Source organism: Oncorhynchus gorbuscha, linkage group LG16 (assembly GCF_021184085.1).
Source record: "Oncorhynchus gorbuscha isolate QuinsamMale2020 ecotype Even-year linkage group LG16, OgorEven_v1.0, whole genome shotgun sequence".
Classification (NCBI taxonomy): domain Eukaryota; kingdom Metazoa; phylum Chordata; class Actinopteri; order Salmoniformes; family Salmonidae; genus Oncorhynchus; species Oncorhynchus gorbuscha.
In genome coordinates this window covers 100278976-100296650 of record NC_060188.1, presented here as the reverse complement: position 1 = coordinate 100296650, position 17675 = coordinate 100278976, and the positions used below count along the sequence as shown (strand labels likewise).

The 17675-nt window shown below is 40.2% G+C and overlaps 1 protein-coding gene across 1 annotated transcript in view; it reads right to left on the bottom strand.

Annotated features, from left to right (window-relative positions):
• The window catches only part of galt (galactose-1-phosphate uridylyltransferase), a 200408-nt gene that overhangs the window by 24756 nt on the left and 157977 nt on the right, over nucleotides 1-17675 (bottom strand). Inside the window, 1 exon segment of the mRNA XM_046306810.1 lies at nucleotides 10509-10641. Coding sequence (XP_046162766.1) covers nucleotides 10509-10641 — 133 coding nt within the window.

Below are 17675 nucleotides of genomic sequence, written 5' to 3'. Positions count from 1 at the left end.
GAATAGCATTATTGTCACGCCTTGGTCATTGTATCTTGTGTTTTTGTTATATGTTTGGGTAGGCCAGGGTGTGACATGGGTTTATATGTTGTATTTCGTATTGGGGTTTGTATTAATTGGGAGTGTGTATTATTAGGGGTGTGTCTAGTTAGGCTTGGCTGCCTGAGGCGATTCCTAATTGGAGTCAGCTGATTCTCGTTGTCTCGGATTGGAAACCGTATTTAGGTAGCCTGAGTGCGCGTTGTATTTTGTGGGTGATTGTACCTGTCTCTGTGTTAGTCACCAGATAGGCTGTAATTAGTTTCACTCGTTTGTTGTTTTCTTCTTCAGTTATTTCATGTACCGCATTATCTTCATTAAAAGTCATGAGTAACCTACACGCTTCATTTCGGTCTGACTCTCTTCAAACAACAGACAAACTTCGATACAGAATCACCCACCACCATTCACAGACCGAGCAGCGTGGGAACTGGCACGATCTGAAGGTGGACGTTATGGACAACAGAAGCAAGGAGTATACTACGTGGGAAGAAATCGACAGGTGGGCGGCCGACCCAGAGCGAGTGCAGGAGCCCGCCTGGGATTCCCTACAGCAATGCGAAGAGGGCTATACACGTATGGAATCGAGAAGGAAAGCATTGCTATACAGAGCGAAAACCGAAGGTAACGGGGGAAAGCGCAGAGAGAGAGTGGCTGAGTCAGGAAACAGACCTGAGCCTACTCTCCCTGTTAATCGTGAAGAGCAGTTGCAATGGGAGAGACTGCATCATTTGGAGATTTGGACATGGGAGGAGGAATTAGACGGTAAAGGACCCTGGGCGCAGCCGGGAGAATATCGCCGTCCCAAGGAGGAAATAGAAGCAGCTAAAGCGGAGAGGCGCAAGTATGAGGAGGCAGCACGGCGACGCGGTTGGAAACCGGAAAGTCACCCCAAAAAAAATATTGGGGGGGGGCTCAGTGAGAGTATGGCTGAGTCAGGAGATAGACCTGAGCCAACTCTCCTTGTTCATCGTGAGGAGCCAAGGAGGAGACCAGAACCAGAGCCAGTGTTAGAGGTGAGCGAAGCAGAGACTGTGAAGGAGTTAATGGGGAAAGTGGAGTGGAGAGTAATGAGGGAGTTGCTAGCTTGGTGCTATAGATATAATATTCGTCCGACGGACCGTGTCGGGGATTTGATAGCACCTGAGTTAGTGCTCTATACTCAACCTGAGGTGCGTGTTAGTCGGCTGGTGAAGTTGGTGCCAGCCTCACGCACCAGGCCTCCTGTGCACATCCCTAGCCTTGCACGTCCTGTGCCTACACTGCTCTCAAGATCTCCAGTACGCCTTCACGGTCTAGCCCATCCTGTGCCACCTCCACACACCAGTCCTCCGGTAGCAGCTCCCCGCACCAGGCTTCCTGTGCGTGTCCTCGATCCAGTACCACCAGTTCCAGCACCACGCACCAGGCCTCCAGTGCATCTCGCCTGCCCAGCGCCGCCAGTGCTCCCAGTCTGCCCAGTGCCGCCAGTGCTCCCAGTCTGCCCAGCGCCGCCAGTGCTCCCAGTCTGCCTAGCGCCGCCAGTGCTCTCAGTCAGCCCAGAGCAGCCAGAGCCTTTCTCCTCTCCTGCGCTGCCGGAGTCTCCGGTCTGTCCAGCGCCACCAGTGCTACCAGTCGGCCCAGCGCGCCCAGTGCGCCTCGCCTGTTCAGCGCAGCCAGAGCTTTTCTCCTCTCCTGCACTGTTGGAGTCTCCCGCCTGTTCAGCGCAGCCAGAGCCTTTCTCCTCTCCTGCGCTGCCGGAGTCTCCTGTCTGCCCAGCGCCGCCAGTCGGCCCAGCGTCACCAGTCTGCCAGGATCCACCAGAAGTGCCAGTCTGCCAGGATCCGCCAGAAGTGCCAGTCTGCCAAGATCTTCTAGATCGGCCAGACAACCTGAATCATCCAGTTCCACCAGCCAGCCAGGATTTACCGGAGCCTACTACCTGCCTGAGCTTTCTCTCAGTACTGAGCTTCCTCTCAGTACTGAGCTTCCTCTCAGTACTGAGCTTCCTCTCTGTACTGGGCTCCCTCTCAGTACCGGGCTGCCCCTCTGTCCCGGGCTGCCCCTCTGTCCCGGGCTGCCCCTCTGTCCCGGGCTGCCCCTCTGTCCCGAGCTGCCCCTCTGTCCTGAGCTGCCCCTCTGTCCTGAGTTGCCCCTCTGTCCCGAGTTGCCCCTCTGTCCCGAGCTGCCCCTCGGTCCCGAGCTGCCCCTCGGTCCCGAGCTGCCCCTCTGTCCCGAGCTGCCCCTCGGTCCCGAGCTGCCCCTCAGTTATGTGGGGATCAGGGTGAGGACTATTAGGCCATGGTCGGTGGAGAAGGTGGATTATCCTAGGACGCGAAGGGGAGGAACTAGGACATTTATGGAGTGGGGTCCACATCCCGAGCCAGAACCGCCACCATGGACAGACGCCCACCCGGACCCTCTTGAGGTGCGTCCCGGAGTCCGCACCTTAGGGGGGGTTCTGTCACGCCTTGGTCATTGTATCTTGTGTTTTTGTTATATGTTTGGGTAGGCCAGGGTGTGACATGGGTTTATATGTTGTATTTCGTATTGGGGTTTGTATTAATTGGGAGTGTGTATTATTAGGGGTGTGTCTAGTTAGACTTGGCTGCCTGAGGCGATTCCTAATTGGAGTCAGCTGATTCTCGTTGTCTCGGATTGGGAACCGTATTTAGGTAGCCTGAGTGCGCGTTGTATTTCGTGGGTGATTGTACCTGTCTCTGTGTTAGTCACCAGATAGGCTGTAATTAGTTTCACTCGTTTGTTGTTTTCTTCTTCAGTTATTTCATGTACCGCATTATCTTCATTAAAAGTCATGAGTAACCTACACGCCCCATTTCGGTCTGACTCTATTCAAACAACAGACGAACTTAGTTACAATTATTTTATCACTTAATCCGGCATATCCAAAGAAAATACAATATGTATATATTGACCATTGTTACAGTGTTAATATGTATATATTGACCATTGTTACAGTGTTAATATGTATATATTGACCATTGTTACAGTGTTAATATATATATATTGACCATTGTTACAGTGTTAATATGTATATATTGACTATTGTTACAGTGTTAATATGTATATATTGACTATTGTTACAGTGTTAATATGTATATATTGACCAGTGTTAATATGTATATATTGACCATTGTTACAGTGTTAATATGTATATATTGACCATTGTTACAGTGTTAATATGTATATATTGACTATTGTTACAGTGTTAATATGTATATATTGACCAGTGTTAATATGTATATATTGACCATTGTTACAGTGTTAATATGTATATATTGACCATTGTTACAGTGTTAATATGTATATATTGACCATTGTTACAGTGTTAATATGTATATATTGACTATTGTTACAGTGTTAATATGTATATATTGACCAGTGTTAATATGTATAGATTGACCATTGTTACAGTGTTAATATGTATATATTGACCATTGTTACAGTGTTAATATGTATATATTGACCATTGTTACAGTGTTAATATGTATATATTGACCAGTGTTAATATGTATATATTGACCATTGTTACAGTGTTAATATGTATATATTGACCATTGTTACAGTGTTAATATGTATATATTGACCATTGTTACAGTGTTAATATGTATATATTGACTATTGTTACAGTGTTAATATGTATATATTGACCATTGTTACAGTGTTAATATGTATATATTGACCATTGTTACAGTGTTAATATGTATATATTGACTATTGTTACAGTGTTAATATGTATATATTGACCAGTGTTAATATGTATATATTGACCATTGTTACAGTGTTAATATGTATATATTGACCATTGTTACAGTGTTAATATGTATATATTGACCATTGTTACAGTGTTAATATGTATATATTGACTATTGTTACAGTGTTAATATGTATATATTGACCAGTGTTAATATGTATAGATTGACCATTGTTACAGTGTTAATATGTATATATTGACCATTGTTAATATGTATATATTGACCATTGTTACAGTGTTAATATGTATATATTGACCATTGTTACAGTGTTAATATGTATATATTGACCATTGTTAATATGTATATGTTGACCATTGTTACAGTGTTAATATGTATATATTGACTATTGTTACAGTGTTAATATGTATATATTGACCAGTGTTAATATGTATAGATTGACCATTGTTACAGTGTTAATATGTATATATTGACCATTGTTACAGTGTTAATATGTATATATTGACCATTGTTACAGTGTTAATATGTATATATTGACCAGTGTTAATATGTATATATTGACCATTGTTACAGTGTTAATATGTATATATTGACCATTGTTACAGTGTTAATATGTATATATTGACCATTGTTACAGTGTTAATATGTATATATTGACTATTGTTACAGTGTTAATATGTATATATTGACCATTGTTACAGTGTTAATATGTATATATTGACCATTGTTACAGTGTTAATATGTATATATTGACTATTGTTACAGTGTTAATATGTATATATTGACCAGTGTTAATATGTATATATTGACCATTGTTACAGTGTTAATATGTATATATTGACCATTGTTACAGTGTTAATATGTATATATTGACCATTGTTACAGTGTTAATATGTATATATTGACTATTGTTACAGTGTTAATATGTATATATTGACCAGTGTTAATATGTATAGATTGACCATTGTTACAGTGTTAATATGTATATATTGACCATTGTTAATATGTATATATTGACCATTGTTACAGTGTTAATATGTATATATTGACCATTGTTACAGTGTTAATATGTATATATTGACCATTGTTAATATGTATATGTTGACCATTGTTACAGTGTTAATATGTATATATTGACCAGTGTTAATATGTATATATTGACCATTGTTACAGTGTTAATATGTATAGATTGACCATTGTTACAGTGTTAATATGTATATATTGACCAGTGTTAATATGTATATATTGACCATTGTTACAGTGTTAATATGTAACCTCTTTAAACCTGCGTATTCCTCCAAACCTCAGTTGTCCTGAGTCTGCACAACTCTGCCAGGACCTAGGATCAAGAGAGACGCTCAAGTGTTTTAGTACTATATCTCTTGACACAATGATGAAAATAATCATGGCCTCTAAACCTTCAAGCTGTATACTGGACCCTATTCCAACTAAACTACTGAAAGAGCTGCTTCCTGTGCTTGGCCCTCCTATGTTGAACATAATAAACGGCTCTCTATCCACTGGATGTGTACCAAACTCACTAAAAGTGGCAGTAATAAAGCCTCTCTTGAAAAAGCCAAACCTTGACCCAGAAAATATAAAAAACTATCGGCCTATATCGAATCTTCCATTCCTCTCAAAGATTTTAGAGAAGGCTGTTGCGCAGCAACTCACTGCCTTCCTGAAGACAAACAATGTATATGAAATGCTTCAGTCTGGTTTTAGACCCCATCATAGCACTGAGACGGCACTTGTGAAGGTGGTAAATGACATTTTGATGGCATCGGACCGAGGCTCTGCATCTGTCCTCGTGCTCCTAGACCTTAGTGCTGCTTTTGATACCATCGATCACCACATTCTTTTGGAGAGATTGGAAACCCAAATTGGTCTACACGGACATGTTCTGGCCTGGTTTAGGTCTTATCTGTCGGAAAGATATCAGTTTGTCTCTGTGAATGGTTTGTCCTCTGACAAATCAACTGTACATTTCGGTGTTCCTCAAGGTTCTGTTTTAGGACCACTATTGTTTTCACTATATATTTTACCTCTTGGGGATGTTATTCGAAAACATAATGTAAACTTTCACTGCTATGCGGATGACACACAGCTGTACATTTCAATGAAACATGGTGAAGCACCAAAATTGCCCTCGCTAGAAGCATGTGTTTCAGACATAAGGAAGTGGATGGCTGCAAACTTTCTACTATTAAACTCGGACAAAACAGAGATGCTTGTTCTAGGTCCCAAGAAACAAAGAGATCTTCTGTTGAATCTGACAATTAATCTTAATGGTTGTACAGTCGTCTCAAATAAAACTGTGAAGGACCTCGGCGTTACTCTGGACCCTGATCTCTCTTTTGAAGAACATATCAAGACCATTTCGAGGACAGCTTTTTTCCATCTACGTAACATTGCAAAAATCAGAAACTTTCTGTCCAAAAATGATGCAGAAAAATTAATCCATGCTTTTGTCACTTCTAGGTTAGACTACTGCAATGCTCTATTTTCCGGCTACCCAGATAAAGCACTAAATAAACTTCAGTTAGTGCTAAATACGGCTGCTAGAATCCTGACTAGAACCCAAAAATTTGATCATATTACTCCAGTGCTAGCCTCTCTACACTGGCTTCCTGTCAAAGCAAGGGCTGATTTCAAGGTTTTACTGCTAACCTACAAAGCATTACATGGGCTTGCTCCTACCTACCTCTCTGATTTGGTCCTGCCGTACATACCTACACGTACGCTACGGTCACAAGACGCAGGCCTCCTAATTGTCCCTAGAATTTCTAAGCAAACAGCTGGAGGCAGGGCTTTCTCCTATAGAGCTCCATTTTTATGGAACGGTCTGCCTACCCATGTCAGAGACGCAAACTCGGTCTCAACCTTTAAGTCTTTACTGAAGACTCATCTCTTCAGTGGGTCATATGATTGAGTGTAGTCTGGCCCAGGAGTGGGAAGGTGAACGGAAAGGCTCTGGAGCAACGAACCGCCCTTGCTGTCTCTGCCTGGCCGGTTCCCCTTTTTCCACTGGGATTCTCTGCCTCTAACCCTGTTACGGGGGCTGAGTCACTGGCTTGCTGGGGCTCTCTCGTGCCGTCCCTGGGGGGTGCGTCACCTGGGTGGGTTGATTCACTGTTGTGGTCGGCCTGTCTGGGTCCCCCCCCCCCTTGGGTTGTACCGTGTCGGAGATCTTTGTGGGCTATACTCGGCCTTGTCTCAGGATGGTAAGTTGGTGGTTGAAGATTTCCCTCTAGTGGTGTGGGGGCTGTGCTTTGGCAAAGTGGGTGGGGTTATATCCTTCCTGTTTGGCCCTGTCCGGGGTGTCCTCGGATGGGGCCACAGTGTCTCCTGACCCCTCCTGTCTCAGCCTCCAGTATTTATGCTGCAGTAGTTTATGTGTCGGGGGCTGGGGTCAGTTTGTTTATCTGGAGTACTTCTCCTGTCCTATTCGGTGTCCTGTGTAAATCTAAGTGTGCGTTCTCTAATTCTCTCCTTCTCTCTTTCTTTCTCTCTCTCGGAGGACCTGAGCCCTAGGACCATGCCCCAGGACTACCTGACATGATGACTCCTTGCTGTCCCCAGTCCACCTGGCCATGCTGCTGCTCCAGTTTCAACTGGCCTGGGCCCTAGGACCATGTCCCAGGACTACCTGACATGAGGACTCCTTGCTGTCCCCAGTCCACCTGGCCATGCTCCTGCTCCAGTTTCAACTGTTCTGCCTTACTATTATTCAACCATGCTGGTCATTTATGAACATTTGAACATCTTGGCCACGTTCTGTTATAATCTCCACCGGCACAGCCAGAAGAGGACTGGCCACCCCACATATGCTCTCTCTAATTCTCTCTTTCTTTCTCTCTCTCGGAGGACCTGAGCCCTAGGACCGTGCCCCAGGACTACCTGACATGATGGCTCCTTGCTGTCCCCAGTCCACCTGACTGTGCTGCTGCTCCAGTTTCAACTGTTCTGCCTTATTATTATTTGACCATGCTGGTCATTTATGAACATTTGAACATCTTGGTCATGTTCTGTTATAATCTCTACCCGGCACAGCCAGAAGAGGACTGGCCACCCCACATAGCCCGGTTCCTCTCTAGGTTTCTTCCTAGGTTTTGGCCTTTCTAGGGAGTTTTTCCTAGCCACCGTGCTTTTACACCTGCATTGTTTGCTGTTTGGGGTTTTAGGCTGGGTTTCTGTACAGCACTTTGAGATATCAGCTGATGTACGAAGGGCTATATAAATAAATTTGATTTGATGTATAGATTGACCATTGTTACAGTGTTAATATGTATATATTGACCAGTGTTAATATGTATATATTGACCATTGTTACAGTGTTAATATGTATAGATTGACCATTGTTACAGTGTTAATATGTATATATTGACCAGTGTTAATATGTATATATTGACCATTGTTACAGTGTTAATATGTATATATTGACCAGTGTTAATATGTATATATTGACCATTGTTACAGTGTTAATATGTATATATTGACTATTGTTACAGTGTTAATATGTATATATTGACCAGTGTTAATATGTATAGATTGGCCATTGTTACAGTGTTAATATGTATATATTGACCATTGTTACAGTGTTAATATGTATATATTGACTATTGTTACAGTGTTAATATGTATATATTGACCAGTGTTAATATGTATAGATTGACCATTGTTACAGTGTTAATATGTATATATTGACCATTGTTACAGTGTTAATATGTATATATTGACTATTGTTACAGTGTTAATATGTATATATTGACCAGTGTTAATATGTATAGATTGACCATTGTTACAGTGTTAATATGTATATATTGACTATTGTTACAGTGTTAATATGTATATATTGACCAGTGTTAATATGTATAGATTGACCATTGTTACAGTGTTAATATGTATATATTGACCATTGTTACAGTGTTAATATGTATATATTGACCATTGTTACAGTGTTAATATGTATATATTGACCATTGTTACAGTGTTAATATGTATATATTGACCAGTGTTAATATGTATAGATTGACCATTGTTACAGTGTTAATATGTATATATTGACCAGTGTTAATATGTATATATTGACCATTGTTACAGTGTTAATATGTATATATTGACCATTGTTACAGTGTTAATATGTATATATTGACCAGTGTTAATATGTATATATTGACCATTGTTACAGTGTTAATATGTATATATTGACCAGTGTTAATATGTATATATTGACCATTGTTACAGTGTTAATATGTATATATTGACCATTGTTACAGTGTTAATATGTATATATTGACTATTGTTACAGTGTTAATATGTATATATTGACCAGTGTTAATATGTATAGATTGACCATTGTTACAGTGTTAATATGTATATATTGACCATTGTTACAGTGTTAATATGTATATATTGACTATTGTTACAGTGTTAATATGTATATATTGACCAGTGTTAATATGTATAGATTGACCATTGTTACAGTGTTAATATGTATATATTGACCAGTGTTAATATGTATATATTGACCATTGTTACAGTGTTAATATGTATATATTGACCAGTGTTAATATGTATATATTGACCAGTGTTAATATGTATATATTGACCATTGTTACAGTGTTAATATGTATATATTGACCAGTGTTAATATGTATATATTGACCAGTGTTAATATGTATATATTGACCATTGTTACAGTGTTAATATGTATATATTGACCATTGTTACAGTGTTTATATGTATATATTGACCATTGTTACAGTGTTAATATGTATATATTGACCATTGTTACAGTGTTAATATGTATAGATTGACCATTGTTACAGTGTTAATATGTATATATTGACCAATGTTAATATGTATATATTGACCAGTGTTAATATGTATAGATTGACCATTGTTACAGTGTTAATATGTATATATTGACCATTGTTACAGTGTTAATATGTATATATTGACCATTGTTAATATGTATAGATTGACCATTGTTACAGTGTTAATATGTATATATTGACCATTGTTACAGTGTTAATATGTATATATTGACTATTGTTACAGTGTTAATATGTATATATTGACCAGTGTTAATATGTATAGATTGACCATTGTTACAGTGTTAATATGTATATATTGACCAGTGTTAATATGTATATATTGACCAGTGTTAATATGTATATATTGACCATTGTTACAGTGTTAATATGTATATATTGACCAGTGTTAATATGTATATATTGACCAGTGTTAATATGTATATATTGACCATTGTTACAGTGTTAATATGTATATATTGACCATTGTTACAGTGTTAATATGTATATATTGACCATTGTTACAGTGTTAATATGTATATATTGACCATTGTTAATATGTATAGATTTTATTTATATGATTTATTATGCCATGTATTGTTTCACTTTGTCCTACATTGTTGGCGCTCAGAGCTCAGAACTGTAACCTGTAATTACACCTGCAACCCTGTACATGTGATTAAACTTCTCATCTTATAAAAACATTGTCCCGGTTACCCATATTAATCCCTACTACACAGCTATGACATGTTGTTTCAGAAGAGGAGGTTTCATCAGGGATGGTAGTAGTGGTTTGTGTTAAGAGTTTGGGGGTTAAAGGTCAGGGTGACATAGTGAACTGTAAAAGAGTTGAGTTGTGAGGGTCAAGGGTTCAATACAGTAGGTTACAGTGATGTCAGGGGTTAAAGGTCAGGGGTTAGAGTGAGATCAGAGGTCGTACCCTCTCTCTCCTGGGCGGTGAGGTTAGTCAGTCTCTGGACATGTCTCCGTGGTAACAGCAACGTCTGGAACGGCCAGGTGGCCCAGTATGGAACCACAGCCAGCCAATCAGCATTCTGCACCACTACACGCTCCTGGAGAGAGAGAGACATAAGAAGGAGGGGGAGATTGAGGAATAAAGATAGAAAAAGAAGGAGAGAGGGTGAGGAATAGAGAGAGACAGAGAGAGGGACAGAGATAGAAAGAGACCCAACCAAATCATGAGGAAACAAAAAGACAATTACTTGACACATTGGAAAGAATTAACAAAAAAACAGAGCAAACAATAACGCTATTTGGCCCTACACAGAGAGTACACAGCGGCAGAATACCTGACCACTGTGACTGACCCAAAATTAAGGAAAGCTTTGACTATGTACAGACTCCGTGAGCATAGCCTTGCTATTGAGAAAGGCCGCCGTAGGCAGACATGGCTCTCAAGAGAAGACAGGCTATGTGCTCACTGCCCACAAAATGAGGTGGAAACTGAGCTGCACTTCCTAACCTCCTGCCCAATGTATGACCATATTAGAGAGACATATTTCCCTCAGATTACACAGATCCACAAAGAATTCGAAAACAAATCCAATTTTGATAAACTCCCATATCTACTGGGTGAAATTCCACAGTGTGCCATCACAGCAGCAAGATTTGTGACCTGTTGCCACGAGAAAAGGGCAACCAGTGAAGAACATTTACATTACATTTAAGTCATTTAGCAGACGCTCTTATCCACACACCACTGTAAATACAACCCATATTTAGAGAAAGTTAGAGAGAGAGAGAGAGAGAGAGAGAGAGAGACAGAGAGAGAGAGAGAGAGAGAGAGAGAGAGGGGAGAAAGAGGGAGAGAGAGAAAGAGAGAAAGAGAGAGAAAGAGAGGGAGAGAGAGAAAGAGAGAGAGAGAGAAAGAGAGGGAGAGAGAGAGAAAGAGAGAGAGAGAGAAAGAGAGAGAGACAGAGAGAGAGAGAGAAAGAGAGAAAGAGAGGGAGAGAGAAAGAGAGAGAGACAGAGAGAGAGAGAGAGAGAGAGAGAGAGAGACAAGCAGCAACAGTCCAGAGGAGATAGAGATAGAAACACAGACCCCTCTACAAAATAACAATTCAATTCAATTCAAGGGCTTTATTGGCATGGGAAACATGTGTTAACATTGCCAAAGCAAGTGAGGTAGACAACATACAAAGTGAATATATAAAGTGAAAAACAACAAAAATGAACAGTAAACATTACACATACAGAAGTTTCAATAACAATCTGTACTGTTGCTACCTCAGCACGTCTACCGGGTGAGTGACTTTCAGAACAGTGTTACAGTGACAAAAAAAAGAAAACATTCATATTAACATATCATCCTGAGGTCCACAAGAGGTTTAACCTCAGGTCTGATGAGAGTTAGGAGACGGAGAGGAGAGGGGGAAGAGGTTTGACATCAGCTCTGATGAGAGTTAGGAGGAGGAGAGGAGAAAGAGGTTTGACCTCAGGTCTGATGAGAGTTAGGAGGAGGAGAGGAGAGGGGGAAGAGGTTTAACCTCAGGTCTGATGAGAGTTAGGAGGAGGAGAGGAGAAAGAGGTTTGACCTCAGGTCTGATGAGAGTTAGGAGACGGAGAGGAGAGGGGGAAGAGGTTTGACATCAGCTCTGATGAGAGTTAGGAGGAGGAGAGGAGAAAGAGGTTTAACCTCAGGTCTGATGAGAGTTAGGAGACGGAGAGGAGAGGGGGAAGAGGTTTGACATCAGCTCTGATGAGAGTTAGGAGGAGGAGAGGAGAAAGAGGTTTAACCTCAGGTCTGATGAGAGTTAGGAGACGGAGAGGAGAGGGGGAAGAGGTTTGACATCAGCTCTGATGAGAGTTAGGAGGAGGAGAGGAGAAAGAGGTTTGACCTCAGGTCTGATGAGAGTTAGGAGACGGAGAGGAGAGGGGGAAGAGGTTTGACATCAGCTCTGATGAGAGTTAGGAGGAGGAGAGGAGAAAGAGGTTTGACCTCAGGTCTGATGAGAGTTAGGAGACGGAGAGGAGAGGGGGGAAGAGGTTTGACATCAGCTCTGATGAGAGTTAGGAGGAGGAGAGGAGAAAGAGGTTTGACCTCAGGTCTGATGAGAGTTAGGAGAAGGAGAGGAGAGGGGGAAGAGGTTTGACATCAGCTCTGATGAGAGTTAGGAGAAAGAGAGGAGAGGGGGAAGAGGTTTGACATCAGCTCTGATGATTTAGGAGAAAGAGAGGAGAGGGGGAAGAGGTTTGACCTCAGCTCTGATGAGAGTTAGGAGAAAGAGAGGAGAGGGGAAGAGGTTTGACCTCAGCTCTGATGAGAGTTAGGAGGAGAAAAGGAGAAAGAGGTTTGACCTCAGCTCTGATGAGAGTTAGGAGAAGGAGAGGAGAAAGAGGTTTGCCCTCAGCTCTGATGAGAGTTAGGAGAAAGAGAGGAGAGGGGGAAGAGGTTTGACATCAGCTCTGATGAGAGTTAAGAGAAGGAGAGGAGGAAGAGGTTTGACATCAGCTCTTATGAGAGTTAGGAGAAAGAGAGGAGAGGGGGAAGAGGTTTGACATCAGCTCTGATGAGTGTTAGGAGAAAGAGAGGAGAGGGGGAAGAGGTTTGACATCAGCTCTGATGATTTAGGAGAAAGAGAGGAGAGGGGGAAGAAGTTTGACCTCAGCTCTGATGAGAGTTAGGAGAAAGAGAGGAGAGGGGAAGAGGTTTGACCTCAGCTCTGATGAGAGTTAGGAGAAAGAGAGGAGAGGGGGAAGAGGTTTGACATCAGCTCTGATGAGAGTTAAGAGAAGGAGAGGAGGAAGAGGTTTGACATCAGCTCTTATGAGAGTTAGGAGAAGGAGAGGAGAAAGAGGTTTGCCCTCAGCTCTGATGAGAGTTAGGAGAAGGAGAGGAGAAGGGGAAGAGGTTTGACATCAGCTCTGATGAGAGGAAGGTGGTGGACCATTATAACACTGCACCACCGTTATACCATTGTAACACTGTACCACCATTATACCACTGTAACACTGTACCACCATTATAACACTGTAATACTGTACCACCATTATACCACTGTAACACTGTACCACCATTATAACACTGTAATACTGTACCACCGTTATACCACTGTAATACTGTACCACCATTATACCACTGTAATACTGTACCACCATTATGCCACTGTAATACTGTACCACCATTATACCACTGTAATACTGTACCACCATTATAACACTGTAATACTGTACCACCATTATACCACTAATACTGTACCACCATTATACCACTAATACTGTACCACCATTATACCACTGTAATACTGTACCACCATTATACCACTGTAACACTGTACCACCATTATAACACTGTACCACCATTATACCACTGTAATACTGTACCACCATTATACCACAAATACTGTACCACCATTATACCACTGTAATACTGTACCACCATTATACCACTGTAATACTGTACCACCATTATAACACTGTAATACTGTACCACCATTATACCACTAATACTGTACCACCATTATACCACTGTAATACTGTACCACCATTATACCACTGTAATACTGTACCACCATTATACCACTGTAATACTGTACCACCATTATACCACTGTAATACTGTACCACCATTATAACACTGTAATACTGTACCACCATTATAACACTGTAATACTGTACCACCATTCTACCACTGTAACATTGTACCACCATTATACCACTGTAATACTGTACCACCATTATACCACTAATACTGTACCACCATTATACCACTGTAATACTGTACCACCATTATACCACTAATACTGTACCACCATTATACCACTGTAATACTGTACCACCATTATAACACTGTAATACTGTACCACCATTATAACACTGTAATACTGTACCACCATTATACCACTAATACTGTACCACCATTATACCACTGTAATACTGTACCACCATTATACCACTGTAATACTGTACCACCATTATTACACTGTAATACTGTACCACCATTCTACCACTGTAACACTGTACCACCATTATACCACTGTAATACTGTACCACCATTATACCACTGTAACACTGTACCACCATTATACCACTAATACTGTACCACCATTATACCACTGTAATACTGTACCACCATTATAACACTGTAACACTGTACCACCATTATACCACTAATACTATACCACCATTATAACACTGTAATACTGTACCACCATTATAACACTAATACTGTACCACCATTATAACACTGTAACACTGTACCACCATTATACCACTGTAACACTGTACCACCATTATACCACTAATACTGTACCACCATTATACCACTGTAATACTGTACCACCATTATACCACTGTAATACTGTACCACCATTATAACACTGTAATACTGTCCCACCATTATAACACTGTAATACTGTCCCACCATTATAACACTGTAACACTGTACCACCATTATACCACTGTAACACTGTACCACCATTATACCACTGTAACACTGTACCACCATTATACCACTGTAACACTGTACCACCATTATAACACTAATACTGTACCACCATTATAACACTAATACTATACCACCATTATAACACTGTAATACTGTACCACCATTATGAGACTGTAACACTGTACCACCATTATACCACTGTAATACTGGACCACCATTATAACACTGTAATACTGTACCACCATTATAACACTAAAACTATACCACCATTATAACACTGTAATACTGTACCACCATTATGAGACTGTAACACTGTACCACCATTATACCACTGTAATACTGGACCACCATTATAACACTGTAATACTGTACCACCATTATAACACTAAAACTATACCACCATTATGAGACTGTAACACTGTACCACCATTATACCACTGTAATACTGTACCACCATTATACCACTGTAATACTGTACCACCATTATACCACTGTAATACTGTACCACCATTATACCACTGTAATACTGTACCACCATTATAACACTGTAATACTGTACCACCATTATAACACTAATACTGTACCACCATTATAACACTAATACTGTACCACCATTATACCACTAATACTATACCACCATTATAACACTGTAACACTGTACCACCATTATAACACTAATACTGTACCACCAGTATAACACTGTAACACTGTACCACCATTATAACACTGTAACACTGTACCACCATTATAACACTAATACTGTACCACCATTATAACACTAATACTGTACCACCATTATAACACTGTAACACTGTACAACCATTATAACACTGTACCACCATTATAACACTAATACTGTACCACCATTATAACACTAATACTGTACTACCATTATAACACTAATACTGTACCACCATTATAACACTAATACTGTACCACCATTATAACACTGTAACACTGTACCACCATTATAACACTAATACTGTACCACCATTATAACACTAATACTGTACCACCATTATACCACTAATACTGTACCACTATTATAACACTAATACTGTACCACCATTATACCACTAATACTGTACCACCATTATACCACTAATACTGTACCACCATTATAACACTGTAATACTGTACCACCATTATACCACTGTACTACTGTACCACCATTATACCACTGTAATACTGTACCACCATTATAACACTGTAACACTGTACCACCATTATAACACTAATACTGTACCACCATTATACCACTGTAACACTGTACCACCATTATACCACTGTAATACTGTACCACCATTATAACACTAATACTGTACCACCATTATAACACTAATACCGTACCACCATTATAACACTAATACTGTACCACCATTATAACACTGTAATACTGTACCACCATTATAACACTAATACTGTACTACCTTTATAACACTAATACTGTACCACTATTACTATTAATATCAGTACTACCACAGCTCACCCTACATTACTATTAGTATTACCACAGCTCAGCCTACATTACTATTAGTATTACCACAGCTCAGCCTACATTACTATTAGTATTACCACAGCTCAGCCTACATTACTATTAGTATTACCACAGCTCAGCCTACATTACTATTAGTATTACCACAGCTCAGCCTACATTACTGTTCATATTAGTATTACCACAGCTCAGCCTACATTACTATTAGTATTACCACAGCTCAGCCAACATTACTATTAGTACTACCACAGCCCAGCCTACATTACTATTAGTAATACTACAGCTCAGCCTACATTACTATTAGTATTAGTATTACCACAGCTCAGCCTACATTACTATTAGTATTACCACAGCTCAGCCTACATTACTATTAGTACTACCTCAGCTCAGCCTACATTACTATTAGTACTACCACAGCTCAGCCTACATTACTATTAGTACTACCACAGCTCAGCCTACATTACTATTAGTATTACCACAGCTCAGCCTACATTACTATTAGTATTACCACAGCTCAGCCTACATTACTATTAGTATTACCACAGCTCAGTCTACATTACTGTTAGTATTACCACAGCTCAGCCTACATTACTATTAGTATTACCACAGCTCAGCCTACATTACTATTAGTATTACCACAGCTCAGCCTACATTACTATTCGTATTCGTATTACCACAGCTCAGCCTACATTACTATTAGTATTAGTATTACCACAGCTCAGCCTACATTACTATTAGTATTACCACAGCTCAGCCTACATTACTATTAGTATTACCACAGCTCAGCCTACATTACTATTCGTATTCGTATTACCACAGCTCAGCCTACATTACTATTAGTATTACCACAGCTCAGCCTACATTACTATTAGTATTACCACAGCTCAGCCTACATTACTGTTAGTATTACCACAGCTCAGCCTACATTACTATTAGTATTACCACAGCTCAGCCTACATTACTATTAGTATTACCACAGCTCAGCCTACATTACTATTAGTATTACCACAGCTCAGCCTACATTACTATTAGTATTACCACAGCTCAGCCTACATTACAATTAGTATTACCACAGCTCAGCCTACACTACTATTAGTATTAGTATTACCACAGCTCAGCCTACATTACTATTAGTATTACCACAGCTCAGCCTACATTACTATTAGTACTACCACAGCTCAGCCTACATTACTATTAGTATTACCA